Source organism: Phascolarctos cinereus, unplaced genomic scaffold (genome assembly GCF_003287225.1).
Source record: "Phascolarctos cinereus isolate Bilbo 61053 unplaced genomic scaffold, phaCin_HiC Scaffold_2;HRSCAF=192, whole genome shotgun sequence".
NCBI classification, from domain to species: Eukaryota; Metazoa; Chordata; class Mammalia; order Diprotodontia; family Phascolarctidae; genus Phascolarctos; species Phascolarctos cinereus.
This window is the reverse complement of record NW_027555625.1, coordinates 62,170,358-62,194,153: the sequence shown is the minus strand read 5'-3', so window position 1 is coordinate 62,194,153 and position 23,796 is coordinate 62,170,358. Positions and strand designations below refer to the sequence as shown.

The window sequence follows — 23,796 nt, the reverse complement described above, 5'->3', positions numbered from 1 at the left end:
GGTGAGAGGAGAGGTATGTGGGAAGGCAGAGAGGGCACAAAACGAGGGCATGCAGGCAGCAAGGAGGGGGAAAAGGAGAGAGGGAAGGGTATCTGACCAGTGGCATTGGCAACAGTGTTGACGGCATGGATGAAGAGCCGGGCATTAGTCTCTGCATATTCCACAAATACCAGAAGGAGCTTCAGGGATGTCTTCACCACCAGGCGAGACTGGGGAGAAGGAGGTGTCCAGTAAGTAAAGTCATATTATTTAGAGTAGCATCTCTTAGGCAGGGAGTTATGGAAATGGGGAGCTCACACAAGACTGGGCAGGCGTCTAGTTAGTAGGATCACATGGTTTCCTGGTAGCACCCCTTAGGCAGGGGGTTAGGGGAAAGGGGAACTCAAGCCTGCTTTGGGGACTAAAGGAGCTTCTCATATAGAAGCAGAGGATGAAGGCAGTGAATGTTTTATGAGAGGAGCCTGGGAAAGGAGATGTCCTTCTCTGGAATGAGGCTTTCTCTCCAGGGGTATGTCCCTTGAGGGATGTCTCTAAGGGGTGAAGCATATGGAGAAATTCTTCTGTTCTTCACCCAAGGACAGGAAAGAGAACATGAGTGTTGTGATATCACCGAGATGGTAGTTAGGATAGTGCCATGTTTTCTTTTTCAGAATCTAGACCAGTCAGAGCTAGAAGGAAACTTAGAACCTAGAATGTCAGAACAACTCTTGCTATCTATCTCCATTTCACCTTTGCCACTCACTGGAGTAGTCAGACCTCAGATTAATCAATCAATCAATCAACAAGGATTTATTAAGCACCAGCTATGTGCCAGACCTTTTGGTAAGTACGAAGGCTATAAGTGTAATAAATGAAAATCCGTACTCATAAGTTAAACCAACAAGCATTTTTTTTTTGCTATTAGAAATTTTTGGGGGGGGGGTGAGGCAATCGGGGTTAAGTGACTTGCCCAGGGTCACACAGCTAGTAATTGTCAAGTGTCTGAGGTGGGATTTGAACTCAGGTCCTCCTGACTCCAAGTCCGCAGCTCTATCCACTGTGCCACCTAGCTGCCCTTAGACATTTTTTTAATAAGAAAATTTTTTAAAGTTTAACTTTATTTTCAGTTCCAAATTTTCTCCCCACTCCCTTCCTCATCCCCAGTTGAGGAAGAAAGGAAAACAAAACCCCTGCTATAAATACTTATAGTCAAGTAAACAAATTCCTGCACTGGCTATCTCCATAAAAATATGTCTCAGTCTGCACTCCCCTCTCCAAGAGGAGGTAAGCAGCCTGTTTCATCATCAGTCCTCGAGAAGTATGGCTGGCATCATTCTCCAAGCATTTGTTGGTTTTTTGTTTTTGTTTTTTTGGTTTCAGGAAAGTGACATTTATGTCACTATTACATTTATTAGTCTGTCTTGTGAAATCACAGCAAAGAGACGAATGCTGTTTAGCTACATAAAACTGTGAAGTGTTTTCATAATCTGTAAACTTGGTGCTGGTAGTGTCTTGTTGAATTATGAATTCTTTTTTCATGCAAAAAGGTATCAATATTCTCTTTCAGAAATCTGGTTCCCATGTCACTCAGGAGAAAGATTCTGTGTACTGTGAGATCACAGGTCCTCCAGAACAATTCTACTGGGTCATGTGATGTGAGTTAAGTGATGCACTGAGAAGGTGCCTGGTGACAGTCTCTGCAAAAAACTCTGTTCTCCAAGCATTTGTGAAGCCACTGGGCTAAGTTGGGAATAGAAGGGGTTCTAACACAGGAGACAAGGGCAGGTAGAAGAATGTATGCAACATCAAGAGAATGGGCACAAAAGTAGTTTGGTGGGATCAGAAAAGGCTTCAGCTAGAAGGCAGTGTCTTAAAGGAGCTGGAGGTGAAGAGGAAGGGCATGCCAGGCATAAGGCATAGCCAGAGCAAAGGCAAGAGGGCAAGACATGGAGTGTCCCATGTGAGGAACATCGAGAAAATCTCTAGACTGAAGGATGCAGGAGTGGGGAATACTTACAGTGGGGCTGGAAAGAGAGTTTGGGAGCAGGTTGTGAAGGTCCTTAAGTGCCAAGCAGAGAAGTTTATTATATTTGGTTCTAGAAGGAATGGGAAGTCATGGGAGCTTATTGAGTAGGGGTCAGACTTGCCATTAAGGAAAATCATTTTGGCAGCAGTGTGAAGGATGGACTGAAGTAGGGAAAGACTTGAGACAGGGACCATCTAAGCGAGAGGTGAGGAGGGCATGAACTAAGGTGGTGGCTGTGTGTGAATGGAGAGAAGGGGTTGGATGAAAGATGCTATGGAAAGCCTAACAACCGAATTTGTCAAGGATTGAATATATGAGGTAAGGGAAACAATATGGGATCAAGGCAAGGTTATAAAACTCAAAGACTGGAAAAACAATGGTGCCTTCAATAGAAATAAGGAAGTATGGAAGAGGGGTAGGTTTAGGGGGAAAGGGAATGAGTTGTTTTGGACACATTGAGTTTGAGGTGTTTGTGGGACATCTGGTTTGAAATGTCTAAGGCGCGGTAGGTGATGGTGGACAGACGCTTAAGAGAGAGACTGGGGCTGGAGAAGTAGATCCAGGAGCCATTGGTATAAAGATGACAACCAAACCCATGGGAGAAGATGAGGTCACCAAGACAAAAGAGTCTTGGGGAACATCCATGCTTAGGGAACCACCCCTGACCTAAAATGTTTATTAACATGGATCATTTTTGCATTCATGCTTTATGCTGAGGGGTATTTAAAAAATTCACATGCAAAAGTTACAGTCAGTTTGTGTTTGATGTTGACACAAGCCAGGACCTACTTAAATACTGCTGGAGGATGCTAGAAGCCAGTACTGACAAGGTCCATTACAAATTCAGGTTATTCATCTTAACTGGGCCCTTAGCACTATAAGTGTTCATCAGCGACTGACTTCCTTTAACACTTAGAGTTGGCAATGTAAGTGGAGAGAAGGAAACAGATTGGAGAGATGTGGAGGTAAAATCACTAAGACTCGGCAGCTGATTGAAGAGGAGAGGAAAGAATCAAGGATGATGTCAAGGCCTTGAGTGTGGGTGACCAAGAAAATGATGGTATCCTCAGTCTACACAGGGAAGTTGGAAGAAGAGGCAGGCTTAGGGGGAAATATGATGAATTCCAAAGTGGCCGTGCTTGGGGCGCCATGCAGACCTGCAGCTGGGAATGTACAGCACACTGTTGGGACATGCGGGCCTGGAGTTCAAGAGAGATTTGGTGTGGATATGCAGATTTGGGAGTCATCTGGGCAGAGATGAGAATCAGGGAGAACAGATGAGATCACTAGCGGAGAGAAGCTGGATGGAAGAGAGAAGAAGAACAAGGACAGAGCCTGGGTGGATACCTGAGATCAGGGGATTGGAAGGGACCCCGAAAACCAGCATGGGAGGCCAAAGGAGTGGAGTGACAGATAAGAATCTGAGGACAGCAGGGTCCCAGAGGCCAAGGTAAGAAAGAACACCCAGGAGGAACGGGTGACCAGCAGTCACAAATGCTAATTCCACATGTCTCAAGCATGTCTCCTTCTCTGTGCTCTCTTGGCCCAACATCCTAGATCAGGCCCTCATCACCTGTCTCCTGGATTAGTCCCAGATTACATTGGTCTCCCTGTCTCAGTTTCCTGTCTTGGCAGGCAATCCTCCACCCAACAACCAAAATAACTTTCCTGATTTGTAAGTATGACCATGTTCTTCCTCTGACCAAAAAGCTTCAGTGGATTCCCTTCAGAATAAAATGTAAGCTCATTAGCCTGACATCTCTGACCCAATTAACCATCCCGGCCTTATTTCATACTATTCTCTTTCACACACTCCTTGTACCAATCAGATTGGGCCACCAACTGGTCCTTGATCTTGTCCGGTCCTCAATCACTTTTGTACTCTCCTCCTGCCTAGAAGGCATTTCCTCCTCATCTCTGCCTGCTGAAACCCTTCTCTTGCTCTGAGGCTTGGTCAGATGCCACCTTTTCCATCAGGAAGGTTTCGTCATTCCCCCAGCTCAAAGTGCTTTCTTTCCCTTTAGAGATTTTTTAGAGCACTTGGTTTAGATTTCTCCTTTTCTTCTATTACATTCTACCTTTTACACAAATGATTGGAATACACATGTTCCCCATAAGTCCCTTGAGAGCAGAGTGTCAAATTTTACAGTCTCTTCATTGCCTTGAGTTGAACATAGCACGCTGGAGTTGGGAGAGTCCTTAGAATTCCTTAGAACATTGGATATTGCAGTTGGAAGGGGCCTGAGCTGGAGGTCTGCCTTATGAGGACCCTTCTCTTTTTCTGGGAGGGGGTGGTGATTGAAGAGGAAGGAATGGCCCCCTGTTTTCCTGACTGCTTGGACCCTCCCACTTTCCCAGTCAGTGATGTTCATGGATGTGTGTGTGGACATCTGGGAGGAGCAGGGCACTTGAGCCATTCTCAGAGGGAGTGGTATGGAGGGACGTGATGCTGGAGAACCCTCATCTTGCTAGGACTGGACACTTCCAAACCATATGGCATCTATCAGCTGGAGTGAAGGAAAGTATATTGGATGCAAGAGGGGGAGATCCTAAGAAGAAGCCAGCCAGGTGCCTCTCATGATTCCCTTTCACACTATTTCTTCCTCCCTCCCTTTCATGTGTTGTCTTCCCCCACCAGAATGTAAGTTTTTGGAGGGGAGGGACTTTCTTTCTTTTTGTTTGTATTTGTATACTTAGAACTTAGCACAGTGCTTGGCATATAGCGAGTGCTTAAATATTTGTTGATTGATTTTACAAATGAAGAAACTGAGAGAGAATGGGGTTGGGGGGGGAATGAGTTGTTCAAGGTCACAGAGTTAGTAGAAGGTGAATTAGAGCCTGGAGCTCCTGACATCCCTCACCACCTCACTTCCCCATCCCCCAGCCCTTTTACTACACTGTAGCTACTTGCATCGTTCAGTGCTGGCAGCCTCCAAAAGCAGAGAAGTGAGAAAGGGCAGGTTTACTCACCATGCTGGCACAGAGGGTGTAGAGCCACTGCACGGTTTCACTGTGTTCCACCATACCCAGCATCCCATCCACGAACAGCATCACCTGGCCGAGGGCTGGAGGAGGGATGGGAGGCTGGCATCAGCATGACAAGGGCCAGAGCCCCAGCCGGCCAGTCATCAACAAGCATTTATTAAGCATTTCCTACGTGCCAGGCACCGTGCTAAGCACCAGAGACACAAAGAAAGGCAAAAACAGGGTTCCTCAAGGAGTCTGATGGGAGAGATAACTGCAAACAGCTATGTACATCTATGATATACACAGGCTACAGTGGCGGTATACCATCACCAGAAGGAAGACATGGCAAGCGGGGTGGTGTGCAGGGGGAACCAGGAAAAGGCCTCTTACAGAAGGTGGGGTTTGAACTGAGTCTTAAAGGAGGCAGAGAGTAGAAGGGAAAGCATTGCATGCATGGGTACAGGCTTTGCAAAGTTGGGAGATGAAGTACTGTGTGTGAAGAACAGCCAGGAGGTCAGTGTCACTGGAGAGTAAAGTGTAAGAAGACTAGGAAGGGAGGGAGGGGCCAGGTTATAAAGGGCTTTAAAAACCAAAGCCATGGGGGCTGGGGGGGAGACAGCACACCCCTGGAATGAGGCCATGGTGGGAGAGGGGCAGGAAGGACAAAAAGGGCCAGCCCAGGCCTAGACCAACCTCGGAGAATATAGCTCTGGTAGTTATGGTCTGCAGCGGCCCCCACTCGGATCAGACAGCTTAAGCCTTCTGAGTGCACAAACTCCGGTACCAGGTCTTTGTCTTCCTACAGAGGCAGTGTGGGAGGAGCTCAGGGGGGAGCACCTCTAGGTACTCCCTCCCAGGCTGGCCCTCCTAGCGATCCCCTCACCTGGAAGATCTGCTTCAGGGAGAAGAGTGAGCGTCGTAGCTCAGGGCCGCTGGATCTATATAGCTTCTCTGCAGAGGACAAACATGTAGTGAGTAGGGCTCCACTCACTCAGGTACAGCATCGGGCCCCACTCCCACCCAGGAGGACAGGATATCAAGCACAGACCTTTACTTCCCCTCTCAAGAGTACACAGTGAACCTGGAGTAGTTACTCAGGCTCAGACCCTCCCACCTCCATCTTGGCTACACAGTAATTTCACCCTTACACAGCTCCTAGGGGCAACTCCCCCATCCCTGCATCCATCCTCCTCCACTCCCCAAGGTCTGCTGTCTTCACTCTCACTCAATTCCTGGAGTGACTCCCTGCCCCCAACTCATAGGTCAGCTATGCCCTGAGGAAGGACATAGCCATAGCTGCAGATGGCCCCCCCCCACACATCCTGCCTCTTATCTGCTTGGCCCAGGCTCCCCACTCCCTCCTTCCAAGGAAATGGAGAAGAGCCCTGGAGAATTGTGATGGGGGTAGCCAGAGGGTGAGGGCAGGGACTCACCTAGGATGGCATGGACTCGGATGGACAGCTGGGTACGCAGAATGAGGGTGGGCTTCCTCCCTTTGCTAGGTGAAGAGCATAGATTTAGAACTAGAGGGGACCCTTAGACTTCACTTGGGCCAATCTCATTTTATAGATGGGGAAGCTGAGGCCCAGAAAGGTTTCGTGACTTCCCTGGGGTCACACAGCTAGTAAATAATGACCAGAGGATGGACGAGAGCTAGGACCTCAGAATAAATCCAGTCCTTTTCACTGTATCACAGACATTACTGCTTATCCTGGCCCTGCCTAACTAATCTCAGTCCTGACATTCTCACACAAGGACTTCCACATTCCAACCAAAAACCCCAGGAAGAAGAAGTCCAATTCAACATTCTCTCTCTCTCTCTCTTCTCTCTCTCTCTCTCTCTCTCTCTCTCTCTCTCTCTCTCTCTCTCTCTCTCTCTCCTTCTGTCCCTGGTCCTGGGGGAGGGGTGGTGCTGACAGACAAGGGCCCCTTAAGAGCAGAGAAGTTGGAGGGTTTCAGCAAACACAGGTATAGCAGGCATTCCATTACCTGTTCTCTCCCCTAGCAGGGGTCCCAGCACATTAACTCTTCCCTGGACAGACTGGGTCCTCCCTAGGACTCAGTATGGACTCAAGAGGTTCTTGGGGAAGAGCAGTGTGGACACCCCAGTTCCCTCTACCTAGTTTCTTTCCCTCCTTTCTCCTCCATCCATCCATATGGCCAGAATGTCAAGAAGAGGGGTAGGGGTGGGCAAAGAGGAGTGCCAGCCTGTTGAGAAATGGCTGGGACTCAGAGTAGTTTCCAGGTAGGGGGAGGAGGTGTGAAGAGGATCCCTGCAGGAATGAATAAGGCCCTTCTCCCCTAGCCCAAGTCTCTCTGAAGACAAAGTAGGGAGGGAATCTCAGGCCCTAGTGTGTCTTGTAGAATCAGGGGAGTCAGGAGCCCTGAATTTTATTTCTAGTTCTACTATTAGCATGCTAGGTAATCCATGGGCTAATCACTTTTCTCTGGGCCTGTTTCTTCTGTAAAAAGGAGAGGTTTGGGCAAGGTAACTTAACAGGCTCTTCTAATTCTAATCCTTGTTTCTTATTTACTAGCTGTGTGACCCTGAGGAAATCATTTAACCCCTGGGCCTTAGTTTCTTCATCTGTAAGATGGGAATGGGAATACTTTCACTGCCTCAGTGCCCTGTGAACCTCAAGGCACTAATGAAATGTTGTTATTCTTTGTGTACTTGTGTTTGTGGCTAACCATTGTTTCCTTCAGAGAGAGCAGGAGATGAGGAGAGGAAGGAGTCCCTCCCTGGCCAGTTGTCTGCCCACCCCGGGCCTCAGGAGGGATCAAGGGAGCAGGCCAGGGGCGGGAGAGAGATCAGAGGTCTAGGCTAATGAAACTTAGCCTGGCTTTGGGGTGTGTGTGCGCGTGTGCGTGTGTGTGTGTGTGTGTGTGACACATAGCCTTAAATAATGCCTTCCCAGAACTCACAGTGATTAGGGATCAGAGCTCATACCTCAAGTTTCACCCAGGGAAGAACAGAAAGAATGGGGAAGATGGGAATGAATGGGGTGGGAATAGAGAAAAAAGGGTCTGGGGTAGGGGCTGGAGAAGAGAGAGGTGACAAATAGCTGAGATGGGACTGATATCCTCTGGAGCCTCTTATTCCTTCTGCCCCCAACCCTAGGGTGAGGGTTAATACCAACCCAATCTCTTCATAGAAGTCATCTAGCATCTCCCGCTGCTCTTCTAGGGACAGATCCGGGTCCAGGTAATATCCAGATGGGGATACTTGCAGGGCACAGTCTTCAAGCTAGAAGTTAAGAGAGAAGGCTGCTTTCAGACACTATTTCCTCTTCCCTCCCAGTGCCTCACATGGGAACTCCCAGATGACTTTGGCCCTTTCCCTGTGCTGCTCACACACAGGGCAAGAGCTCAGTAAATAACAACTTACGCTTATATGGTGTTTTATGGCTCACAAAATACCATCCTTGCCCTGGTGAGGTAGGCAATGTACACACTGCTTCAGAACTCAGCTCAAGGCTTCACCTGGACTGATCCCCCAAGGGCTGGTATCTCCCACCCCAGTGGACAAATTTATTTTACATGTATTTTTGTATATTTTTATAATTACACATTTGCTTCTCCTGATACAATGTAATTCTTTGAAGGCTGCCTGAGGGGTAGCATTTTTGTCTCTGTATCTTCACTGCCTAGCACAGTGCCCGACAGAGTGCTGCTTAATAAATGCTTGTCAGTTGATAATTGCACCCATTTTACAGATGAGGAGGCCTCAGCCCAGAAAGGGAATTGTCCAGGACCCAAGAGCTGGATTCCCACTCCAGCTTCAGTCTCTTTCTGCTATAGACACATTTCCTCTTTTTGATTAAAAAGGATGAATCTTGCCTCAAACACTGTCATTAGCTACATGACAAATCATGTCTTCTCCCTGGGCCTCAGTTTACTCCTCTGTAAAATGAGGGGGAGCTTGGGTTCCATAACTTTTTAGGTATCTTTTAACTTAAAACCTTGTCATTCTGAATCATTTAACTTGTCTGAACCTCAGTCTCCTCCTCTGTATAGTGGGTCTGATTTTCATACTACCTAACCTATAGGACTGTTGTGACAAAAGTGCTATATAAAGATGAGTTATTGTTGTTATTGTTATTATTGTTGTTTTTATTCTTCCACCATTCTGCTGAATGGAGTTACTCCCCCTATTCCAGTTTAGGAGGGGGATGAGAAAGAGACTAGGACCCAGGTACATCATAGGATCTCAGACCTGGAGGGGACTTCTGAGATCACCTAATCCAACCCCTCTGTAGCACCTCATGCGGACGGTCATTCAGCCTCTCTCTGAATAGCCCAACCCGTTTCCCGGGCAGCGCAGCCCACAGGGTGCTTAGCTGTGGACAGCCTCTTGGGCCAGACCCCAGCTTCTATCTCCTTCAGCCAGGATTCCTCCTCTTCTGTAGTTGGGCCCCTCCCCTTTCTGCCTCCTTATTTCTCAGCTCTAGCAGGGGAGAAGTAGGGGGGAATGACAGCTGAAAGGGAAGAAAAGTGGGGATGAGTGTTCCTTCTTCCCTAGTCTCAGGAGGGCCTATTGGGAGGTGCTGACTCCCTAAGGCCCCAGCTATCTCACTCTGAAAGCAGTAAAACACTGTCCTGATGAAGAAAACGTGGCTAGAAAAGGTAGCTGGAGTAGGGTGGTCAAGCAACTGTGTTTCCAAGACTCAGGGCAGTCCAAGACAGGGCAAAACAGACCAAAAAACCCACAAGGTAGCTGAGTGGTAGGCTAGATAGAGAATAGCCAGAAAGACCTTGGGTTCAAATACACATTAGAAAAATACTGGCTGTGTGACATTAGGCAAATCACTTAGCTTCAGTTTCCTCATCTGTAAAGTGGGGACAATAATAGCACCAGCCTCCCCACAGTTGTTGTGAGGATAAGACAGATAACATTTGCAATAAGTTAAGATAAGTTCTTGGCAAACCTTAAAGTGCTATGTAAATACTAACTGTTATTATTAAAAACAGATCCACACAGACAATACAGTCCTTATCTGGAAGCCACCAGTGGCGGGCTATGAGGCAACAGAGAGAAGATGAGGAACATCCCCTGGCAGGGAATCCAGGACCGTAGGACCAAAAGGAGGCCCAGTAACCTGCTGATTGAAGAATGTGCCCTTAACCAGTACTGTGAGTCATACGGGCTGTGAAGATCTAAGCAAGGCAGATCAACTGTCTATTGACTCTGACTTTTCCCCCACTTTGAGAAGCCTTACTTCCAGGGATGTGTTATAAGTCTGGAATGACACTATAGGACCCTGGGGCAGGCAGAATTTGCCAAAAGCATCAGCTATTTGACTTCCTCACAACTTTAAATTATTTTCCCGCAAGAAGAAGCCTCAACTCCAGGATGGTACTCAGAGTGACTATCTAAGCCCTTGGAGGATGTGGGGCTCACGAGGGAAATGTTTTCTTGACTATCTAAAGACTAGGGTAGGCCTCCTTCCTGTATTCTTTGTTTTGTGATAAACTTATTCTATGTTTTATGCCTTGGAAGAACAATACTTGCCTGGGAGCTGAGGGCCCTTTGGGGAAAGCTACGAATGAACCACATTCAGATGTTACCAGGGTAAACCTGAGAGTTTCCAATTCTGAGGCATGGGTTACTGTAATAGTAAGGTCCCAACAAATCCTAGAGTATAGATTTAGAGCTAGAAAGGGCCTTAAATGTCCTCTAGTTTAATCTCATGTTTCAGATGAGGAAACTGAGGTCCAGGGATATTAAGTTACTTTTCCAAGGTCATACTGATAATGTGGCAGAGATGGGATTTGAAACCAACTCTTTTGGACTCCAGATTGAGAATTTTGTCCACTATATACACCTCACTGGGTAGTCACAGGGTTGTTGTGAGGGTCCAATGGGAATATAAATATGAGAGAGCTTTGAAAACTGCTAAGTGCTAGAAAAATGGGCATTAGATTTAGTCAGGAAACCCAAGTTCAAATCCTGCCTCTGCCTCTTACTTGAGATCTTGTGATCATAAGATCATAAAATTTAGGCCTGGAAGGGATCTCACAAATCAACTCTCTCATTTGACAGATGGGGAAAACAAGGCCCAGAAATGAGGAGTGACTTGGTCAAAGTCTCTTTTTCAGGCCTCATAGATTAGTTTATCTCTGAGGTCTCTTCTAGACCTAAAATTCTGTGTGTTAACCCCCCCCCATACACCCACACCCACACACCTCCTATATAGACGTGTAAGTATACATGACCCTTAACACATATATAATGTAATATATACACATACACGTATAATGTATAACATATAATATATAATATGCATATATCATATGGTATATATATGTATGTATTCCTCTAAATATGAGGGGTTATATTATTCCAATGGCAGCAGGAAAATAGAGTGCTCTTTTGGAGGAGGGACAAGAAGCCTTGTCCATCCCCCCAGAGGGTGGGGCTACGGGGTTGTCTGAGGTAATGCACCTCCTTCCCCACTTGGGACAAACACTCAGAGCCCTGGTCCCACTTCCTGCCTGGCTCCTAGCCCTCCCTTCTTAGGGGAAAGGAATAGGAGCGCAGTCATTCTCTCTCAGGCTATTTTAGGAGCAGGCCCAAGAGAGTGGCAGAGACCCTTCCCACCCCCATCCCCAAAGGAAAGCTGATGGGGATGGGGGGTGGGAGGAAGAGGGACAGAGTCAGAAGGGAAGGGAAGTAAGGGATTGGGCTGTTTCCTGCCTAGGGTCAGTTTGACTGACTGCTATCTCCTTGGCTGGGCACTGGATTAAAATAAGAAACATGGGGACTCCAGACCCAGCTCTGCAACCTTGGAGACTTTGGGCAAGGTACTTAACCTTTCTGGGCCTCAGTTTCCTTATCCGAAAAATGAAGAGGTTGGATTAGATGATTTCTTAGGGTTCTTGCAGCTTGAAATCTTATGATCCGTTGATGAGAGGTTGAGGCCTTGGACTCTTTTTTGGTGGGCAGCAGAGCCTGAAGAGTCCAGAGGGACCATAACATTGGTCTTCAAGTATTTGAAGGGTTGTCACTCCGAGGTGGGATTAGCTTTGGTCTGAGGGCAGAACTAGGGGAAGCCTGTAGTTGGGGAGGGGGTAGGGAAGCTCTCCCTCCAAGGAGAGGTGGATTTGATGGCTCTAGATATTTCTTCCACCTTTAAGATTCCATGTTTCAATTGAAGCCCCAGCCCTGCCACTAACCAGAATTATAAATAATAGTCAACATTTCTTTGGTACTTGAGATTTACAAAGTGACTTCTTAACCACAATGCTTTGAGGTAAGCAGCAGGTATAACAGAGATTGAGCCCTAGACCCCAGTTCAAATCCTGCCTGCCACTCCCTCAGCCTCCTTGGGCACGTGGGCCTCAGTTTCCTCATCTGTAAAATGAAGGTGCTGACCTCTGAGATTCCCTCTACCTTTTATGATTCTGTGATCACCTTCATTTTACAGATGAGAACACTGAGGCTCAGAGATAGGCCCAGGGGTCAGAGCAGGATTCAAATTCAGGTTTCTGGATACCACACCCAGCCTTCTTTCCACTACCTCAGAAGGGGCTTCTCTAGTATGACCTTGGGCAAGTCACACTCCTCTGCAAAAGAAGGATCTGGGGAATTGCTGAGTTTCTTTCCAGTTTCAACATTCTGTAGAAGATGGCAAGGGCATTGAGCATTTCCTATCCAGGGCAACTTTAAGTGTTCTACCTCCTTCTGAAGAGGGCAACTCTCAGATGCCTCAGACAAAGCAGCTGCCCAGCATCTTAGCCATCTGCCTCCAACCCCTCCCTTGAAGTTCCCCAGCAACTCATTTACAATAGGTTGTATCCCACCCCTTGCGCAGCTAGGTGGCATAGTGGATAGAGTGCTGGTCCTGGAGTTAGAAAGACCTGAGTTCAAATCCAATCTCAGACACTAGCCATGTGACCCTGGGCAAGTCACTTAACCCTGTTTGCCTCAGTTTCCTCATCTGTCAAATGAGCTGGAGAAGGAAATGGCAAACCACTCTAGTATCTTTGCCAAGAAAATGGGGTCATGAAGAATCAGATATAAGTGAAATGATTGAACAAGTACCCTACCCCAACTGATGCTGATCAGTCCTGAGATTCCCCTCCCCATCTACCCCAGTAGCATACTAAGCTCCCTTCCTCCCACCCAGGGCTATACATAGAGAGTATCACAATATCCCAATTCCCAGACCTTCAAAATATCTCTCAAATTCAAAGACCCGAGTTCAAATCCTGGCTCTTCTTCTAACAATCTCTGTCTTGAACCACACTTCAGGCCAGTTTCTTTATCTATAAAATGAGGAGATCAGATGACATAAACGCTAGGTCATTTCTAAATTTTAATTTCAATACACAAATGCAAAATGAAATGAGAAATCCTTCAACTTCTTTGTATTACCTGGGGAACAAAAGTCCAAACCCAAATATGTTCTAGAGTAAGGTAACTCAGCCAGTGCCCTCTCTGCCATCAAATGTTACACAGGCCCCAGAGGGCTGGAGAATCACTGTCTCACTCTGGCCCATTTCTCCTTCTAACCTCTCCCCCTCCCCATTCCCCTCTAGCCTTCATCATTGGTATAGTGGAAAAGATTTAAATTCTAGTCACACCAGCTCCTTGGGTGATTTTGGGGAGGTGAACACACCTCTTGGGGTCTCAGTTTCCTTACTTCTAAGCTCCCTTCCAGGTTGCTTCAGAATTTTAGCATACTCGAATGGAAAGGGCATTATTACATCTGGAGCCAGAAGAAATTGATTCAAACAGCCAATTTTTTGGTCACTTAGTACCTGTGTGACCATGAGCAAGTCACACCTTCTCTGGGGCCATGTTCTCTCCTTCCTAAGATGAAGGGGCTGTAATCAAGGGCCTTGAAGCTCTAGGGCTGTGATTTGCTAATATGTTAAGACCAGTGGAGTTTCTGTTGGAGGATCTGGGTTTGAATCCTTGATACCAATGTGATCATAGCCAAGTCAGTTTCAATTCAGAGTCTCAGTTGTCTTATGTGGAGACTTAGGCTATTGTACTAGGTAGGTCTTAGAACTTTTTCTTTTCTTTTTTTCCTCCTTTTTTTTCAATTAATTTTTTTTTAAACTTAAACACAAAATAAGAAAAGAAAAAATCATTGCCATATGTACCTCAGAACGTAAGACACGATGCAAAATATGCAGCAATAAATTTCCATTTCAAGAAAGCCTATATGATAAACACAACACATTGTGTATTCACTATTACATGGTATGTAGCTATCTTTGCTTCCTTGTAAGTTTTCTTTTGTTCTCTGCTATACACTTTTTACTTTGCTTCTTTTTCATTTCTAACCTTTGACCTAAATCCCCCACTCTTATTCCACATTCCTTTCACATCCCAATTCTGACCTCCTCATTTGGGCAATTTTTAATTCCTTCTATCTGATGGTAGCAGCAGCTACCTTCCTCACCCCTTTTGATCTGGCTTCGTACCCTCCCCCAACTATATATCTAGGTGGTACCTGCTACCCATTTCAGGTAAGACAGTGCAGTAGCAGCAGCTGACTTGCAGATAGCCTAAAAATTACAAAGGTGTTATAAGCCCCATTTTACAGATGATGAAACTGAGGTTTGGAGGGGTTAAAGTGATTTTACTGATCAGGGTTGGTCACAGAGCTAGCAAGTATCTGATCCAGTATTTGAACCTAGGTCTTCCTGACTCCAAGGAGAATGTTCTGTCTATTACACCATGTTACCTCTTTCCAGCCTGACCCATCCTCCCAGGGATCAATCTCTGCTTGGGCCAAGTAAGTTCTTCAAACTGGGAGTGAGGAATTAAAGAGAAGTGACTAGTCTAATGAACCTCAAGATACCCATTCATCCACTTAAAAAGTATTTACTAGCCTCAGACCCTTAATTATAGGATCCAGAACTGGAAGAGACCAAAGGTGTTAAGCTCTGGAATAAGAAAGACCTAGCTGAAATCCTGTGACTCTAGGCAAGTCACTTAACCTTAGTTTCCTCATCTGTAAAGTGGGGATAATAATAGCACCTACTTCCTAGGGTTGTTATAAGAATCAAATGAGATATCTATAAAGTGCTCTTCAAACTTTTAACTGTTATAAAAATTGTAACTGCTAGTTATTATCATTGTTACTGTTATTAACAATATCCCGCTACTCCTCCTGCCCTTTACCAGGATAGTTAGTTTCTCCTGGAGCTCCCACACAAATTCCCACCCCTTAATGGTCTTCCCTCAGATAGCCAACCCTGTGGTCTAGTTGGCTGATGTGGATGCTGTCAGGGCCAGGAAAACAGCTGGATGGTGCGGATTCCAGGACAGCAGGATGGGGCCTGTTCCCCACACCCTGGCCTGCACTAGCCTGAGATATTTCCGCTCTAGTCCCAGGGCCTCTTCCTGGGGTCACCTACTCTCCACTTTGGGTCACTTGGACATGAGCCAAGGCTCTGGGTTGCATTCTTTGTACCCTGGGGCCATGCCAGATTCCCCCCTTTTCTCCCTGATACTTCTGCCCCGTTGTTTTATGTACTCAGGGACCTCATCATCGTAGGTTCCACTAGCAGATTTCTAGACCAGTATGTGTGTGTGGGGGTGTTAGCTGGAGCTTAGAGGTTGGTTCCAACAATACCCTGCCCCTTCACCGTAGCTGGCCCTCCTTCTCCTAGGTCTTCCAACTCAAACTTTGACCCCTCCTCCACCCATGAAGCTCTCACTGATCTTCCAGGTCTGTAATGGTCTTCCCTTCTGGGACCCAATGCTGTACTTTGGCTATCCACCTCTGATGCATTCACCACCTATCCTACCGTGTTACAGTTATTGGGGAATGATCATGTCTTCCTACTAAATGGTAAGCTTCATCATGGCAGAGATGGTATCTTCTTTAATCTTTGCATCTCTTCCAGCACTTAACCTTGGGCTCTGCACACAGTATACTGTGTTGAATAGGGTCACAGACTTAGAAATGGAAGAGAACTCAGAGGTCATTAAGTCTAACCCCCTTTTTTCTAGATGAAGAAACTGAGGCCCAGAAGTTTGCCCAAGGTCATACAGCTACAGTAAGTGTCCAAACAAGGCAAGGTTTTAACCCTGATCTTCATTCCAAGCCCAGAGCTCTGTGGACTGGATCACTGAGCTGTAGTCAATTCATTTACTTCATTCATTTTCTTCTCTCCTTTATTCCCAGCTGCCATCCCTAAGGTCTCCCACCCACTCTCCTTCAGAGATTCCCTCCCTTTCTGGTCCCTGCCCCCCAAATGGCTAATTACTGCCATATAACAAGAGCCTCAAGGCTAAGGTGATCTACCTTTTTTCTCACAGGGGCTCAAACCCTTGGGATAATAGAACTTAAACTCTTCATTAATAGTGACAAAGAGCTCCCAGAGGCCAAAGAAAGCCCTGTCCTTTCCAGGATCTTTCACTCACTCACTAGACTGAATGAAAAGAGCTCTGGATGTCGAGTCCAAGGCCTTTGGGTTCTAATCCTGCTACTTCCTAGTCCCTTCACCTCATCTGGGATATGGGGATAACAAGACCTACATTACCTCAAAGAGTGGCTGGGAGGAAAGCCTTTGTAAACTTTAGAGCCCGTAGAAAGGGGAGTTGTTATTACCTTCCTCATAGGACTGTGGTGAAGTCTTAATGAAGTAATGCCTATACAATGATGGGTAAACACTGGAGGACTGGCTAAATTGATTGACTGGGAATGGGATGTGGTCTAACACGTCATAAGAGGTAACAGCAGGGCTGTGGTTAGGGATTGGGACGAGGCAGGTCTCTGAGACTTCAGGTTCTTGCAGAAGGACCAAGTGTTAAGGCTGTCCCAGCCCAGCCCTCCCCACGCCCCCTACAGATAAGCAGGTCCTCTGGTCTCTGTAAATAACCCCAAACTGGTCCTCCCGGTTTCAGAAGGCACACAGAGAGTTTGAGGTACAGGGGCACAGAGGAAGCCAGAGGGAGACAGGAAAAGACATACACTGACATAAGAGACAGAGATTTGGCAGGGCTGTCCTTCGACTGGGGAAACAAGGTAGCAGTAAAGGCTAGCCCCTCCCTCCCAGGGTGGTTGTGACAATCAAATGAAATAGTTGTAAAAGGTATGTACTTTCCTGGTCTCCCAGTAAGGGCTCAATAGAGACTCAGTAGAAAGTAACAGACTATATAACAAGGTCTACTCCCTACCACTCCACCCCCATAAAAAGTGCAGCCCCATATCAGCCAGGGCTTCCCCGAGGCATTGAAACCAGGCCCTCAGACCTAAGAGGGACTGTGTGAAGAGGAGTGGAGAGGCCAACAGGGGCCAGGAGAGCTGAAAGAATGGGCTACTCAACCCTCCCCCAAACCCTTCTGTGGGAAAAAGCAGCTTGGGGCAGAGAGAAGAGGGAGGGAGTGAGTCATAACTCGATAATACACCCTCCTCCCTCCCTGGTCTGGAGGCTGCTTCTGCTCTGATTCACTACTAGCTTCGCTGAGATGTGGCTTATGGAAATGAGTTCTCATCCGTTCCTGGTCATCCCATGCTCACACATACCCCCCTCAGCCCTGGCCTCCATTGTAGCTCACTGATGGATATACCCTACCTTTCCAGCCTACATCATAGGTCATAGAATGTCACAACTGGAAGAGGCCTTAGGGAGATCACCTAGCCCAGTCTCACATTTTACAGATGGGAAAACTGAGGCCCGGAAATTAAGTAACTTGCCCAAAGTCATAAAGTCCCCTGATTTTAAAGCAAATGTTCTTGCCACCACACCCTGTAGCTTCTCCTGCTCCGGTTTCCTAATACAGCTCCTATTTCTCCCTTGGGCTCACATATAACTCTTCCCCCATAGTCCTCACACAGGTAAGAAGGTAGCAAAATTGAGACCTAATGTGGGTGAGTTCTCTGACCTGAAATCCAAGGCTCTTTTCATAGCACTGGGCTGGCTCTTCATACCATTTCACACTAAGATCCTTCTCTATCCCTCCCTCCAATGGTTGTTTTCCTGCTATAAGTGGGTAAACTAAGGCCAGAGCAATCAGGCCACAGAGTCACAAAACTGTTCTGGAGAGAACCTGTCCTGTCCTGGTTCCTCTGCAAGGCCTGCTCTGATCTCAGCCATACAGCTCACAGTTTCCAGTTATGACTTTGTTAAAAGGACATAAAACTTCATGGCTGGTCTTGCTCGTGGGAGGGGAAAGGTCCTTGGGCTGAAAGCCTTCTGGCCTCCTCATCTGTGCCAATACAGGGACCACACCCCAGCTGGGAGATGTGGAACCACCCAAGTAGAAGTCATTGCCACCTTCTAATATGCCAGGGCCTGAGCCTCCTGAGACATCTGTGTCCAAGGCACCTCCTACCGCTGTGGAGAGGGCAAAGGGCAGTGACCAGCAAGGGTGAGTGGTTGGTACAATGACAGCTCACTTCCTGGGTACTGAGGCCATGCCCTGTCCCCCTCTCCGGCATTCTGAAGCCATTGCTCTGATTTCCCCTCCCAGCTCTGGGAAGTGGGTGAGTCTGAACCATAGGGGATCCCATGGGTCTGGTCCCTTATTCAGCTAGTGCTAAGGTGGGATGAGGAGCAGGGCATGGAAGAAAAGGGAAAAATCCCAGCACATGGGAGAGAATAATTGGTCACAGTGTTTTGAGATGAAAAAAATAAGTAGAGAAGGGAAGTGACTGGCCCAGAGTTCCATAGACAGTAAGAAGCAGTTAAGATTTGAGCATGAATTTTCTGACTCCAGATCTAGCAGTGTCTTTTCCAAGATTCCCCAGGGAGCTCACTCTTGATGCTCCCAGGTGGCATGCCTCTACTCTACTGGCCAAGCTCTAGCGCCCAGGGTATCAGGCCTGGCCTGGGAAGCAGATACCCTCTGAGTAGGAGATGAGTCAGAGGCTGTAACCCTGCAGCTTCCTCCCAGACTGGGGAGGAAGTCAGTGAGGCCTCAGCAGGCCCATGAGGAAGCTCAGTGCCCCCAAGGAAGGGGAGTGTCCAGCCCCCCACAAGTACCTTCCCCCTGAGGAGGCTCTAGGAAGTAAGTTGCTGGCCCTCAGCCAGGGATTGTGTGGGGGCCTGCAGGAGTGGATCTCTGCACTAGGTTTCTTTTAGGGTAGTCAAGTTAAGGTCACGTAGCCAAGTAGGTCCCAAGGCACCAACTCTGTCCCATGCTAAGCTGGGTCCCTTGACAGCAGAGGGGAACAATTCCATCTGCTCAGCCTTACCAATGACAAACAGCCCTGAGTTAGGGCTCCAGGATTTGAGTTACTACACAGCTGGATTATCTTAAATCATGCCCTGTGCCCCCAGTTCTCCTCTGGTCACTCCTAGAAGAGTCCCCGTTGGAAGGAAAGACAGCCCAGCTGTAAAAGGAACACTAATTCTAGAGGTCTTTATAGCACCCCCCCCCCAGCTGTCCCTTCTGAAACCCAAGCCCTACCATGGGGGCCTGTTTTCAGTCCTACTTTTCCTCCGGACTTCTATTCCGGGGCTGTGGTCATGGTTTATATTTGGGATGGGAACGTCTTAGTGCATCTGACCATTCCTGGCAGAGATGCCAGCCACAGGGAGCCAGCCTCCTGTGCCTGTCACTATGGTAACCCAGCCACACTTAGTACTGGGCTTCCCAGGGGCATCAATGAAGGGAGGCTGGTGAACTGGGGTGGGGTTTGAGTTTGAGATAAATCTTCAGGGTCTACTGCCCCTAGCATTTTAAAGAGCTTGGGGCTAGGCAGACTCTGGCTCAAAGTATGGGAGGAGGGGAGGAATTTGGGGATGTTCCCTAACTTTAGCAAAATGGATCTCTGTAAGCCTCATTTTTCCCATCTGTAAAGTGAGTGTATAGGGACTGCATCGAGTTAGAAGATCTCTAAAGGCCTTTTCACCTCTGAGTTCTCTGAAAGTTCATAGAATTCTTTAGGTGGCCCTGAGGTGCCTAGACAGGCATGTGTCAGAGCTGCCCACACCCACTTTGTCTAGATTGTAAAATCAAACCATTGCCTCATGGTGGCCCTATCCTTCTGGAGAGCTCCATTCAAGTTCCATTCACCAGGGGCCCATTCTATTGCAGCCAGTACAGGAATAAAGTGAGTGTTCAGAACTAGAACTTCAACCAGGAAAGGTCCTTAGACATCATCTGGTCTAAGCTCTTCCTTTGACTTAGGCAGCAACTGAGGGCCAGAGAGAAGAAATGTCTTGTTCCAGGTCAGAAAGACAGAGATCATCAAGCTGAGATTTCAACTCAGGTCCTCTGACTCCAATTCAGTGCTTTGTCTCTAGCAGACGGGGTATATGTGGTGGGGTGGAGGGGCGGGTAGGGGAGAATGCTCAGGGATCTATCCCCTTATCCCTCCTACAGGGCAGGAGCTGCACAGTGGAGACACTGGGGGAACTGTGCTATCACACACTGGGTATCAGAAGAGAGGGATGGGCAGGTCAGCTAACCAGCAAAGCTCCCTGGGAAGAAAAGTTCATCAGGAATGGAAGGTGGCTACCTGGGACTGGCTATTTGCCCCCTGGACAGGGATGGTTTATTCTTCCATCCCAACTCCTAAGAACTAGTTCTGATCGCAGAGCGTCCTCATTATACTTCAGGACTTTCCTTGCACAGAAAGATGAAGCCTCTCCCCCAAGTCTGACCCTATCACTCTCGGTAGAATATAAACTCCTTGAAGGTAGGCTATGTCTTTGTATCTCCAGTGCCTAAAGCACAGTAACTTAATAATTGCTTGTTGGATTGAATGAGACTGACCCATTTGGGATGGACAGACAGAAGGCTGATTTTGCCTGCAGATGGGGTTGGTTTTAGGAGTTCATGTTCTAGTTAAGTGAAGAATATCCCTCCACCACCACCCCCCAGCCCCCCCCCCAGCTGCTCCAGTCTCACCTCTACCATTAGGGATTCTGAAAGACCTGAGTGAGAAACTGCTGCCTATCTTCCTAGTATACCACAAGACCTCACAAAATACCCAGGTTTGCCTCTAATGTACTTATTATGTGATACTATGTATTTTACCACCTTTATTAAACCGTTCTCCCTAAGGGCAGGGCCCAGTTCTTATCTATACTTTGCATCTCTTCCAGCTAGGACAATTCGACTTGGCAACACCAGTTATGGGGGGGGGAGGCAATCTGGAGACTCTATTCCCAGGAAAAGCCGAATAAATATTGAATTTGGGAGAAAACTGCATGTTCTCATGCAGAGCAGGGACCATAGCTTGCTCCCTCCTTAGGGTTTATAGGTGAAGCTGGAAGAATCCAAGATCATTTGCTCCATCCCCTCATTTTACAGATGGGAAAACTGAGGCCCTTAAGAAGTTATGTAACTTGTTCAAGGCCAGCCACACAGCTAGCAAGTGAAACAGATATTTTGATGCCAACAGAGTGGTCTTTCTAGGAAAGGCCACGACCTCATACCATTATGTACAGGTTGGGGAGTTGTCATGTTAACCAACTCCCTTCACTAGGAGCTGGGGTCTCTCCTGGGAAGAGAGGTCTAGCTATGAATGAGGTGCAGTCCCTGGGATCCCCTGCAGTGCTCCTGCTCTATCTTCTCTCATTCCCAACCTGTTTCTCCTCTTGAAGCTGGCAGGCCGGAGGTTCCCTTAGCCCATTATTGGGCCAGCTCCCTTCTCTCTTCCAAAGGACCATCGCCCTCCTTCTTCCCCTCCCCCTCACTGGGAGCCAGGCAGGCTCTGGGCCCAGTAGGAATGCAGGCTAGAGCCTGGAGGCACATTCCAGGGGAGACCCCGGGGTCGGGGGCAAGTTTGTGCAATGCTGCTTCGCAGGAGGCCTTGGCCGACCCAGCCTCCCCCACCCCCAGCTAAGAGGCGAGGGGGAAATGCAGCCGCCTCCTCCTTTACTTCCCAGGGTGAGGGGGATGGGGGGGCCTGCGGGCAAGGAGCCCAGCGAAGAACGAGGGGGGTTGGGGGCATAGCCAAGCCACTGTCCAGGTCCTGATAAAAGTTGCTTGGGCTTGGCCTCCTGGCCGTAGCCAGGCATTCCTGAGCCGTAAACAGAGAACCACAAGCCCGGCTGGGGGCAGCTCACCCGGGGCTCTAGGGGAAGAGGAAGGGAAGCAGGGACTGGACATCTGGAAAAGTCCCTTTCCCTTGCCTGCCTCGGCTCCGGCCGACTTGCTCAGCAAACTCCATCACTCCAGGCATTTAAAATTAGCCCGAGCACGCCCCGCCCCTCCCCCCAACCCCCCCAGGGCAGGCAGGGAGGGAACTTGGAGCTCCCCGCCAAAGGTGGGGGGGGCGGGGTAGGGAGGAGGTGACTCATCAGGTCTTTTCCATCCTTCGCTTGGTTCCACGATCCCCAGCATTTCGATCCTGTCATCCTCCTGGGGGAAATCCCCCACTCTCGGTCCTGCTCGGCCTGGGACTCCCAGGCAGGTACGCCCCCTCAGGAAAGCCCAGGGCCTGTTTTTCCCTTCCCGGCACAGTTCTGTCGGGGTCTCCATCCTGGCCTTCCCAGCTAACTGCAGGGCTGGGAGGACTAGCTAGGACCTTCCACGGAGTGGAGCAAGCTACGTCCAAATTCCTGGGGGCTGCGTAGTAGCAGCCAAAGCACAGGATTTGGAGCCAGAATAATAAGAATGATAATAATCGCTTCCATTTACATAATGCTTTGAGGTTTGCAAACTGCTTTACATATAATCTCTTTTTAGCCTTACAAGCAGAGTGAGGGAAGCGCTACATGGCTAGAGCATTTACGAAGCTCTTACTATGTGCCAGGCACAATATTAGGCATATAAATCCAAACAAGACAGTCCATGGAGGCTTAAGAGTTGAAGTGATTTGTTTCTGGTCGTCCAGCGAAATATCAAAGACAAGATTTGAACCTAGGTCTGCCTGACTCCAAGGCCAGTACTGTAGCCATTTCATCATGTATCCAGTTTTTTGCTACTTAGTACCGGGGTGACCTTGGTCACTAAGTCACCCTTTGCGACGGTTTTTTCAACTTTAAAACGATTGGGTCGGACTCGATGCTGAGGTCTCATCTAGCTCTAAAATCCTGGGACCGTGGGGTTCTCTCTCTGTTCAGTTTCCCGGGGTCTAACTTGGCACACTCAAGCCCCCCAGTACCCATCTAGTCGCACCTTTTTGGTAGGAGAAGCAACCCCGCCGGAAAAGTGTCTTCGAACTCAGTCCCTCCCCTCCCCTTGGCCCCGCCCCCAGACCTTACTCACCTGGAGCACAGGTGCACTAGGTCCCCAGACTTTTGAGGGGACTCTGGGGTCCCCAGCCCCAGACGGAGGGGCAGTCTCCGTCCCCCTAGCCCCACCCCTGACGGTGCTCCCGGGAGGGGGGCAGCTCCAGCCCCGAACCCTCCCCGGCCCGGACTCACCTTGAGCGGTGCCGACAGCAGCCGGTGCAGAGCGGGAATCTGGGCACCCAGCGGCAGCGCCCCGTCTAGGGTGCAGGTGGGGGCCCGGCGGGGCTCCGGGAAGTTGGCGCAGGCGAAGGGGTCCGCGTCCTCTAAGTACTGCACCCTCACCGTTACCGCCGCCGCCTCGCTGTCCTCCCGGCCATCCCCACCCGCCATGGCCCCCGCCGCCAGCTCGATCAGCTCGGCTCGGCCGCCTCCCTTCGGGCCCGAGCCTGCGGATCTTCTCAGCAGCCTGGGCTGGAAGGACAGCACAGAGCTGAGGGGGAAAGGGGCGGGGCGAGAAAGGGGGCGTGGCGCATGAGGGGGCGTGGCGAGGAGGCGAAGTTCTGGAACGCGGCGGCCAGGATCAGAGCCGAGGGGCGGAGCTACAAGTTAGCCAATCAGAGAACCAAGGTCTCACTACTCGAACGATCCGTTAGCTAGCTGGGCGGGGGTGGAGGTGGGGGGTGGAATATGGGAATAATGATCTCTCTAGCGAGCTCTGGGATTGGCTG

At 48.5% G+C, this 23,796-nt stretch overlaps 1 protein-coding gene across 1 annotated transcript in view; it reads right to left on the bottom strand.

Moving 5' to 3' along the window:
• Positions 1 to 23,577, bottom strand: part of FHOD1 (formin homology 2 domain containing 1) — a 37,978-nt gene extending 14,401 nt beyond the window's left edge. Inside the window, 7 exon segments of the mRNA XM_020989365.2 lie at positions 98 to 209; positions 4,976 to 5,070; positions 5,666 to 5,771; positions 5,856 to 5,923; positions 6,406 to 6,470; positions 8,113 to 8,219; positions 23,261 to 23,577. Coding sequence (XP_020845024.1) covers positions 98 to 209; positions 4,976 to 5,070; positions 5,666 to 5,771; positions 5,856 to 5,923; positions 6,406 to 6,470; positions 8,113 to 8,219; positions 23,261 to 23,458 — 751 coding nt within the window. The 5' untranslated portion in view covers positions 23,459 to 23,577.
• Between the last annotated feature and the right edge of the window lie 219 nt (positions 23,578 to 23,796).